The 9,846-nt window shown below is 23.1% G+C and overlaps 3 protein-coding genes across 3 annotated transcripts; all 3 read right to left on the bottom strand.

The window, feature by feature from the left end:
* Positions 1 to 946: 946 nt before the first annotated feature.
* On the bottom strand, positions 947 to 4,231 carry LOC122855880 (venom acid phosphatase Acph-1-like). The gene is made up of 5 exons (XM_044157549.1): positions 3,758 to 4,231; positions 3,125 to 3,303; positions 2,796 to 3,048; positions 1,627 to 1,956; positions 947 to 1,557 (listed from the first exon to the last, which is right to left on the bottom strand). The coding sequence occupies exons 1-5, from the start codon at positions 3,956 to 3,958 to the stop codon at positions 1,396 to 1,398; spliced, it is 1,125 nt and encodes a 374-aa protein (XP_044013484.1). The 5' UTR covers positions 3,959 to 4,231; the 3' UTR covers positions 947 to 1,395.
* A 264-nt stretch (positions 4,232 to 4,495) lies between these two features.
* On the bottom strand, positions 4,496 to 8,242 carry LOC122854092. Its single transcript, XM_044154504.1, has 14 exons — positions 8,230 to 8,242; positions 8,109 to 8,125; positions 7,934 to 8,035; positions 7,603 to 7,868; positions 7,242 to 7,525; positions 6,956 to 7,164; positions 6,740 to 6,869; positions 6,521 to 6,542; positions 6,076 to 6,118; positions 5,886 to 5,996; positions 5,555 to 5,820; positions 5,094 to 5,377; positions 4,823 to 5,028; positions 4,496 to 4,726 (listed from the first exon to the last, which is right to left on the bottom strand). The coding sequence occupies exons 1-14, from the start codon at positions 8,240 to 8,242 to the stop codon at positions 4,535 to 4,537; spliced, it is 2,145 nt and encodes a 714-aa protein (XP_044010439.1). The 3' UTR covers positions 4,496 to 4,534.
* A 121-nt stretch (positions 8,243 to 8,363) lies between these two features.
* Positions 8,364 to 9,823, bottom strand: LOC122855881 (venom acid phosphatase Acph-1-like). The gene is made up of 4 exons (XM_044157550.1): positions 9,557 to 9,823; positions 9,071 to 9,354; positions 8,775 to 8,983; positions 8,364 to 8,694 (listed from the first exon to the last, which is right to left on the bottom strand). The coding sequence occupies exons 1-4, from the start codon at positions 9,811 to 9,813 to the stop codon at positions 8,503 to 8,505; spliced, it is 942 nt and encodes a 313-aa protein (XP_044013485.1). The 5' UTR covers positions 9,814 to 9,823; the 3' UTR covers positions 8,364 to 8,502.
* Positions 9,824 to 9,846: the final 23 nt, after the last annotated feature.

The following is a 9,846-nucleotide window of genomic DNA, read 5'->3' as shown; positions in this document are numbered from 1 at the left end:
TTACAAAATTAAACAGCAATAACAAAAATTATTTCTCAACAGCAGTTTGTGACATGAAACTTACGTCAAGTTAAATATTTTCTTAGAAAAAATTTCTATCTTAAATAACAACATCAAGAAATTAATAAAATTTTACATTATACATTTAATTTTTATATATAAAAACAGAACAGAAATTAAAAAATTTATAAACATGAAAAACTGAGATTTTTTTTTTGTCGTTTTTCTGAAAAATTCATGAAAAAATGTTTAAATAATAGAAAAAAAAATCTGATAAATTTCAACGCTTTCCAGTGGGAAAAATAATAATAATGAAAAAAAAAAGAAAAAAAAATTACATTTGCTGCAATTCAACATTTTTCACCTTCATTAATAAACCATGACATTGAAAGAGCATTGCAAAAGACTCGTTGAAATTGTCAAGGGAAAATTCGTGAAATCTTTTTTTATTTTTTACGTTGGTAGTTTTTATCTTTTGTACAGTGATGTCAGACGAGAGAAGACAAGATAAGAGAGAAAATCAAGACAAGGTAGTAGGATCATTTCATCCCCTTGGTGCCTCAAGTCATATAAAGTGTAATTTTGTAGTTTTGTACTACTGTACCCGGAGGGCTTTAACGCTCGTATAGCCATGTGGTGACTTCAAGACCACCATGAACATCCTGCCTTTTAGAGTACAGCTCTTTTGAGAATTAATACATAACAAAATAATAACAAATAATTTTATTATCAGCATTATCATCGTCATCATTGGAAAACACTTTGATAAAAAGCGAAAATATGACGAAAAAAATACGTGGAAAAGAGACAGTAAAATGTGTTTCGAATGAAAAAAAATTATGGTGACATCGGTAATAACTTTGATGACAATTTAATCATCTAATTTTGTTTATTTATTTATTTATTATTTAGTAAAATCATTGTGGGTTTTAAAAATAAGGCTAAATTGAGGGAAAAAAATTATTTTTTGATAGAAAAAAAAAATAAATAAAACAATTTGACTATGTCATTGTCATAAAATATTATTGAAATATTGATTATTATTATTAATAATTGAATCATTGAAAAATTAATTTAGTTATCAGCAATGATTTTATGTAATTTAAAAAAAATAATTTAGTTGTACAATTATATTAACAACTGTATGAAGAGAAATTTTTTTTATCGACGCCAGGTACTTTAGTTACAATTACAGGATGGTAATTTATTGATAACAAATTTGATTATCAACTTATTTGAAAATTTAAATTATAATAACAATAATAAAATTATGTTAATTTAATTTCACATACGTAATAATAATTGAAATATTTTTAAACAGTTTATTCGTAAATTAGCTGTTTAATTTTCATTTTCCAGGTAATTTTTTAATTATTATTTGTTTAATTTATTTATTTATTGAATAACTGGATATAAACCTTTTTTACCACAGTCTTTATCAAAATTTTCAAGTATAGAATTTTTAAGTACAGTTTTATACAATTCCAGTGGACATAGAATAAATTTACAGCCTGGTACTAAAAGTTCTTGGATATTTTTTCCATTTTTATAAATCATCTGTAGAAATAAATAATATGAATAAACTGATAGAAATAATTTGATAATTATATTTTAGAGTATACAAACCTTGACGAAATATTTATCATTTAATAAATGTAGTTCGAAAATAATTGTGCTCAGGAAATCAGGTACATGAGGCTCATAAACTCCAATGGTATTTAATATCGCTGCGATATGAATTTCATTTCCAAAATAAAAATATCCAACTTTTTTAAATCTATTGTTTATAAAATTATCACTGTTTTCAATGAATTTTTTTAACCAAACACCGCCCATTAAACGCTGCATTTTTTTTGTATAAGTTTGAAGTATATACTCAATTGAGCTCATGTCTTTTAGCATACCATCTGGAAAAATGTTGTCAATCCATGGCTCTAAAACAATTCCCATTGCTTTCTAAAATATAAAAATTATTGATTTATTTTATTAGACATCTTGAATGTAATTATGAAAATTTTATTTTCAATTTTTCGTTTAGTTTTTAATTATTTTTTTAATAAAGAATTTCCTTCCAGTACCTGAGAAAACTAAATAATTTTAATTTTAATTTCATTTATTTATAATAAATAAATATTATTTCTTTATAATTTTTTTTTTTCCGAGTTTATTATATTAACAAATATTTGCTGCAATAATATTATAAAAATTTTGACTTATGGTTTTGGATTTGAATAATTATTTAATGAAGTAATGACAATTTTTTTTTTCATTTTAAAAATTGACTATAAATTTGTTTGACTGGTCTTTTTGAAATTAAAAAAAAATACATTATGTATTTTTAATTTGATATTTATTCTATTTTTTTACTTGAATATCTATCTCTATTTTAAAACTGAAATTTGTACTATGTTTGCTTCATTAAAAAATCAATTTAATTCAAAATTTAAAAATAATTTCAATTTTACAAATTTTCTACTTTTTTAATTCAATAAAAAATAATTAAAACATTTTTTTACTGAGAAAATTATTTGCATTGACATTTTGAATTGATCAATTGCATTTATAATTTTTATTTTCAAACTCAATACTTCACAAACTGATTTGTATGTCACTCAATTTAAAAAAATTTAAAAAAAAAAAAATAATAATCATTTTAAACTCGAAAAAAATAATCATTTTGAACTCGAAAAAGATAATGTCAAATTATTACAATAAAACTCTTGAATGAATACTTATAAAATAAAATAATAAAAATGTTTTTTTTTTATTTTTTTCATTTTTTAAATAAAAAATACCTGCGCAGCAAAATGATGATAGAGCATCCAGGGTTGATTTGACTTGGTATAATTCAATCCAGTATGTAGTGTCAAAAATTGACGAAAATCATTAACAATTTGTAAATTTTTGAGTATTCTTTCTACCTGAATTTCTCCATTAATTCTATCATTGAAATAATTTTCACACAATACCATTGGATAAAAAAGAGTATCGTTAAAAATGGGCTGGGTGTATATTGGAACTGGTAACCATGGTAAATTTTCATTCCATCTGTTAATTTAATTTAAAACGATAATTTAATTATAGAATAATATTTAAATAACTATTATTGATTATTCAAACTAACACTTGTAAATTATTATTTGGTTTAAAAAGCCCAGCGGCAATGAGCTGCGCTGTATTAATAGTTCGTGATGATTTTGATGCTTGAAAATAAACACGACTGTTTTTGAAAGGAATGTTAAATAGATTTTCATATTGCTTATGAAAATAAATACCAAGATTATATGCATTTAATTTACCAATCTGTAAAATAAAATGAAAAATAATTAATCAATTATTTTACCAAATTTTAAAATTAATTATTTATTGAATTTTAAATTTATTTATTTTTTAAATTTTTAATATATCGTTATTTAAATGAAATAATAATTTTATTAAAAATTTAAAAACTTTTTTTTCTTTTAAATTAAATCATTGTTAATTTTTAAAATAAAAAATGTCATTTTTATTTCTCAAAGTAATTTATTTTACATTTTTAAAAAGTAGGTCAACACAGAAAAAAAAACACTGTAATTATTTATCGCATTTTAAAATAAATAAATTCTAAATTTTGATAAATAAAAAAGCATAATAATAAATAAATAAATAATATTTAATTGCTAAAAAATTAATTTAAATTTTTTTTTATAATAAAATTTATCTAATTTAGAAAATTATAAATTAGTTTTATTATTTATTTTATTTTTAGTTTACTTACATTTGTCAATTCCATTGGCCCATTAGGCCAATAATCTAAATTAGCATTTGGATCATTTGGATAATATAATTCACCAAAACTTGAATTCGCCGGGTATCTATGAGAATGTCTAATTGTTGATTGAATCATAACAATAATTCCACTAGAAATATTAACTTTGACAAAGAATAAAAATATAATTTTCAATTTAATAATATACATTTTTAAGTAAACCAAGTGAATCAACTTGTTAAATGATTCAAATAAAAAACGTATAAACGTAACTGATATTTAACAATGCAATATTTTCCACTGATAATAAATTTCATAGGTGTACTACAAAATATCGTCTTTAATTTGATGAAAATAAAAAATTTATCGTCTCAATTTTCACAAGCTTGCAATAATTTAATAATAATTAAATAACATTTTCAAATTTACATGGAACATCAACAAACACTAGACTGTTTCTTTAAATAAAAAAAAAAAAATTATGACTGTTGATAAAATGATAAGGTGATGCTTCTGCACATATTTAATAATTTCAAGATAAGAATTTTTTCCTTTTATTTATCTTGTTAATATTAACACTTCTATAACATATCAATAAATAAAGTATATAATGTCATAAATAAATCCAGACAAGTTCTAGTACTTGATAGTATATTAAAATTTTTTTTATATAATAAAAAAGATACCATAAAGAACAGTGATAAACCTTTGCACAATTATTAATGATAACAAAGTATAAATATCAATGAAATTAGAGGCACACATTATAAACAATTACAGGTAAAATTATCTACCATAAAACTTATCGTGAATTTTTTTTGATAACAAACAACTAGATTGTTTTTCACACATTAATTCATCTCCTTCTGGAGTAACTGGTTCCATAAGTTTTAAAAAATTTTCAAAAGGACATAATTCCTCACATCCAGGTATTTTCATTGTTATTGTTTCTTCAGGAATTCCTTTGTAATAACGAACCTTAAAAATAATAATATTAAAAAAACAAATGACAATAATTAACAAACATTAACTTGTAATTGAATTGTTAATTGTAAATTAATTTTTAAAAATTACCTTAACATAGTGATCTTGATTATCGGCAAGTAATTCAAAAAAAATAGCACTTGAATATTCAGGCACATGAGGTTCATAAATCTCCATTGTATTTAAAAGTGCAGCGATGTTAAATTCATGACCACCGAATAAATTAATTTTTTTTTTTAAATTTATATTTCTCATTTTATCTATCATACTTTCTGTTATATTTTTCAATAACATACCTGTAATATTAAAATTCATAAATACATTGTATGTATATTTTTTTTTTTTGATGTAATTTAAATACCTCCATTAAGACGTTTGAGCTTTCTATTGTATGATACAGTTTCATACTCGAGAATGATGCCATTCCACAACAATCCATATGGAAAAATACCTTGTGTCCAATCGGGAAGAGTTAAATTGCTCGCGTATTCACCCATTAATGTGTGGTATATGTTAAACATGTCGAATGAATCTCTTATTGGTTTACCAGTCCATTCACTTAAATTCTTCATGAAACCACTGAGTTCATTTAGTTCCTTCTGTACTTCAGGTGATTTTTTAACTCTTGAAAATTCTTCTAAGTAACTAATTAAAATATTTCAATTATTGTTTGGTAATTACATCATTTGTTTAATTTTTAATTCTATATTTAAACAGTCAAATTATGTTTGTATTAAATTAATTAATTCAAAAAAATATTAAAATTAATTTAATCAATTTTTTTTCTGTTTAGAAAATATTTATGATAATTATTTCACTCACTTTGGACAATCTTGTGGAAGCATCAAGGCATCAAAAAATTCAGGAACAAAACTGACAATTGTTGGCTGCCAATTTAAATTTCCATTCCATATTTGTTTATCACTTGGTTTAAATAATGCGGCCAAGACAAGTTGAAGAGACATTTTTGTTCTATCAGCATCAGTACTACGTGCATTAACAATTGATGGACTATATGTATTCCCAATAAAATCTCCATATAATTCACGTATTTTTTCACCAAGTCGATATGCACGCATTTTACCAGGCTTTAGATAAAATTTAAAACTATTTATTTACATTCAATTAATATATATTTATTTTTCATACGTACATTCATTAATTGTCCACGTCCTTCTGGAGCGAAATCAAAATTTCCGTATGGATCATTTGGATATCCTTCATAGCCATCATCGTCTGGTGTTCTGTCACCATGTCGAAATACCTTTTTAAACATTAGATTTAATTTAAAAAATATTTAATTAAATTTATATATATAAATTAATTTTTTAAATTTTACCTACAATATTTAGTAGTTTAATTGTTGGCTCAGCATTTATCGTCAAACTAGCAATAAAAAAAATCAATAATTTAATACTCATTGTTCAATTTTTCTTGTATGACAAATATAAAATTACAAGCAACGATATTTATATTTCTTTAACTTGTTTTATTTGCATGAAATTTACTTATCAATAATTACCTCTTTCCTCTCGTACTTTTTTTTTATTTCAAGTCGTTAATGTTACAACAGTAAAATAAAATACATTACTATTATCAATGTTGAATAATAATCATTAAATGATTGATAAAGAAAAAAAAAAAAAATACAGTATATAGCTGACATATTCCAACACGATACAACAATTTGAAGAATATATTATTTATATCACAAAATATTTGAGTTTACTGGGCCATTAAATTAACATAAAAAAAATACTATGGTGGGACGATTTACGTCTATTCCACTTCCGTAAAAATACAAAATAATCTATAGTAATTATGGAAAAATACAAAATAATAAATAAATAAAAATTCAACTTAACATAAGTGTAATTTTTTAGACTTTATTAAAATTTATAAAATATAATAAAAAATATTTATATTAAAATGATAATATCAACTTGAAATAAACGACTAAATTTATCAAGTTTTTTGTTATGAAAATCTTGAGGATATTCTATATGCATTTAAGTTCATCTCCTTCTGGAGTAACTGGTTCCATAAGCTTTAAAAATTTTTTAAAAGGACACAACTCATCACATCCTGGTATTTTTAAAGTTATTGTTTCTTCTGGAATTCCTTTGTAATGACGAACCTAATAAAATTAAATATAAAATTGCGTTTTTTTTTTACTTATTTTATTATTCAATAAATAATTTATTATAATTATTTAATATTTACCTGGACATAATATTCTCCACTATCACTAAGTAATTCCAAAAAAACGGCACTTGAAAATTGAGGCACTTGACGATCATAAACACCCAAAGTTATAAGAAAAGCAGCAACATTTTCTTCATGACCACTGTATAAATACATTTTGTTTTTAAATTCTGTCTTATTCGAAATTACATCAAGCATATTTTCCGTAATATTTTGTAATAGCATTCCTGAAACATTTGCATGGTTATAATTAATATAAAATTTTTCAATACATGGAATTAAAAAATTTGGATCATATACAAACCTCCGTTGAGCCTTTTCAATTTTGTAGTGTAGGATATAGTTTCATAATGCAAAATAGTACCATTTAATAATAATCCATTTGGATAAATTCCTTTTGTCCATTCTGGAAGTGTTAAATTCAATGAATCTTCAATTGACAATGTAATATATAGAAAAAAAATATCAGCTGATGTTTCGATCGATTTTCCAGTCCATTTAGTTAAATTTTTCATCAAACCACTCAGTTTATTGAGTCTGGCTTGGATTTCTGGTAAATTGTTGACTCTTGATAGTTCTTTTAAATATCTACATAATGTAATCATTTATTTTCTTATCAAAAAATTATTTAATCACAACTTTATTTAAAAATATTTATGACTTACTGTGGACATTGTTGGGGAACCATAAGTACATCCAAATAACCAGGAACAAAATCAACAATTGTTGGCTGCCAATTTAAATTTTCATTCCATATTTGTTTATCATTTGGTTTAAATAATGCGGCCAAGACAAGTTGAAGAGACATTTTTGTTCTGTCGAAATCAGTACTACGTGCATTTACAATTGATGGACTATATGTATCTCCAATAAAATCTCCATATAATTCACGTATTTTTTCACCAAGACGATACTCACGCATTTTACCAGTCTTTAAATAAAATTCAAAACTATTTATTTATATTCAATTAATATATATTTATTTTTTATACGTACATTAGTTAATTGTCCACGTCCTTCTGGTGCAAAATCGAAATTTTTATATGGATCATTTGGATATCCACCCACGTCTGGTGTTCTATCACCATGTCGAAAAATCTACAAAGAAAAAAATAGGAAAAATAAGTAATTTACATAATTTAATTTTTTATTTTCTTTTATTTCAACTTACGACACTTAAAAATTCAATTTTCGGTTTAGCATTTATATTTAAAAATAATAAATTTGTTATTAAATAAAAAATCAATGTCCAGTTGTTCATGATGCCTATTGATATTTTACAAATTTAAAACTGCAATGAAGCATATTTATACCATGAATATTGTGTTGATGTACAAAAAATTATCAATAATTTTTGTTGTTTCAAAATTTTGTATTTATTTTTTTATCAACTTTATTACAAAACAATCGAAATAATAAGCGAAAAAATTACAAATATTTGCACATTTAACACCTGAAAAAAGACTTAACAATATAACTTTATTGACTTTATATTTAATGATGTAAAAATAATAAAAAATGTTAAATAACAAAAAATATGTTGATAGAAAATAATAATATTAATTTTAAATACGACTTAATTTATCATAAGTTTTTTGTATCAATAGTTTAAGAGGCTCTTTCATGCATATCAGTTCATTTTCTTCTGGAATAACTGGTTCCATAATTTTTAAAAAATTTTCAAAAGGACACAATTCATCGCATCCAGGTATTTTTAAAGTTATTGTTTCTTCTGGAATCCCTTTGTAGTAACGAACCTAATGAATAAATATAAAATTATTTTTTTCACTTATTTTATTGTTTAATAAATAATTTATTATAATTATTTAATAATTACCTTGACGTAATATTCTCCACATTCGCTGAGTAATTCTAGAATAACGGCACTTGAAAATTCAGGCACTTGTCGATCATAAACACCCAAAGTTATAAGAAAAGCTGCAAGATTTCTTTCATTACCACTGTATAAATACATTTTTTTTTTAATTTCTGTTTTATTAGAAATTACATCAAGCATATTTTCTGTAATATTTCGTAATAGCATTCCTGAAATTTTTCATTTGTTACAATTAACTAAATTAACAGGAAATTATTTATCGAAAATTTAGTGTGAAAATTGGATAATATATATACCTCCGTTTAGTCGCTTTAATTTTGTAGTCCATGATACAGTTTCATAGTACAATATTGTACCTTTTAATAACAATCCATTGGGAAAATATTTTTCTGTCCATTTTGGAAGAGTCAAATTTAATGCAGCTTCCAGTGTCAATGCATGATAGACACGATAAATATCGAAAAATGATTTTATCGGCTGACCAGCTAATTTTGTTAATTTTTTTCTAAAATCACTAAATTCATTGAATATTTTTTTGACCTCTGTTGAATTTTCACTTTTTGAATATTCTTCTAAATATCTAAGTAACAAAAAATAAAATAAATAAATAAATTACAATTTTAAAAAATAAATTAAATAAAATTTTTCGAAAATAAAAATCTAATAAAATATTTATTTAATTATTAAAATATATATTTTTTTTTTTCAATTGAATTATTAATTTGATATTTTAATGAGAATATTTGAATATGAAAAATATTTATGATAATTATTTAACTCACAATGGACAATCTTGTGGAAACATAAGTGCATCCAAAAAACCAGGAACAGAATCGATAACAGTAGGCTGCCAATTTAAATTTCGATTCCATATTTGTTTATTATCTGGTTTAAATAATGCAGCCATTACAAGTTGACATGACATTTTAATTCTATCCCAATCAGTAGTACGAGCATGAATAACTGATGAATTATATGTACCACTAATAAAATCATCATACAATTCACGTAATTTTTCACCTAGCCGATACTCTCGCATTCTTCCAATCTTTAAAATTATTTAAAATTTATT

Source organism: Aphidius gifuensis, linkage group LG4, assembly GCF_014905175.1.
Source record: "Aphidius gifuensis isolate YNYX2018 linkage group LG4, ASM1490517v1, whole genome shotgun sequence".
Lineage (NCBI taxonomy): Eukaryota > Metazoa > Arthropoda > Insecta > Hymenoptera > Braconidae > Aphidius > Aphidius gifuensis.
The sequence above is the reverse complement of the archived record's forward strand: the minus strand, read 5'-3'. Positions and strand labels throughout refer to the sequence as shown.

Excerpts from the sequence above, each read along its gene's own strand:
- LOC122855880 (XM_044157549.1), bottom strand. The coding sequence starts at position 3,958 with ATGTATATTATTAAATTGAAAATTATATTTTTATTCTTTGTCAAAGTT. Across the intron at positions 3,049-3,124 it reads CCAAATAATAATTTACAAGT|ATGGAATGAAAATTTACCAT; the intron begins GTTAGTTTGAAT and ends TTAAATTAACAG. Across the intron at positions 1,957-2,795 it reads ATCATCATTTTGCTGCGCAG|AAAGCAATGGGAATTGTTTT; the intron begins GTATTTTTTATT and ends TTTATATTTTAG.
- LOC122854092 (XM_044154504.1), bottom strand. Across the intron at positions 5,821-5,885 it reads GACGTGGACAATTAATGAAT|CCTGGTAAAATGCGTGCATA; the intron begins GTACGTATGAAA and ends TTTTATCTAAAG. Across the intron at positions 5,029-5,093 it reads GCTCAAACGTCTTAATGGAG|GTATGTTATTGAAAAATATA; the intron begins GTATTTAAATTA and ends TTAATATTACAG.
- LOC122855881 (XM_044157550.1), bottom strand. The coding sequence starts at position 9,813 with ATGCGAGAGTATCGGCTAGGTGAAAAATTACGTGAATTGTATGATGAT. Across the intron at positions 9,355-9,556 it reads TTTCCACAAGATTGTCCATT|ATATTTAGAAGAATATTCAA; the intron begins GTGAGTTAAATA and ends TTTGTTACTTAG. Across the intron at positions 8,695-8,774 it reads GTGGAGAATATTACGTCAAG|GTTCGTTACTACAAAGGGAT; the intron begins GTAATTATTAAA and ends TTTATTCATTAG.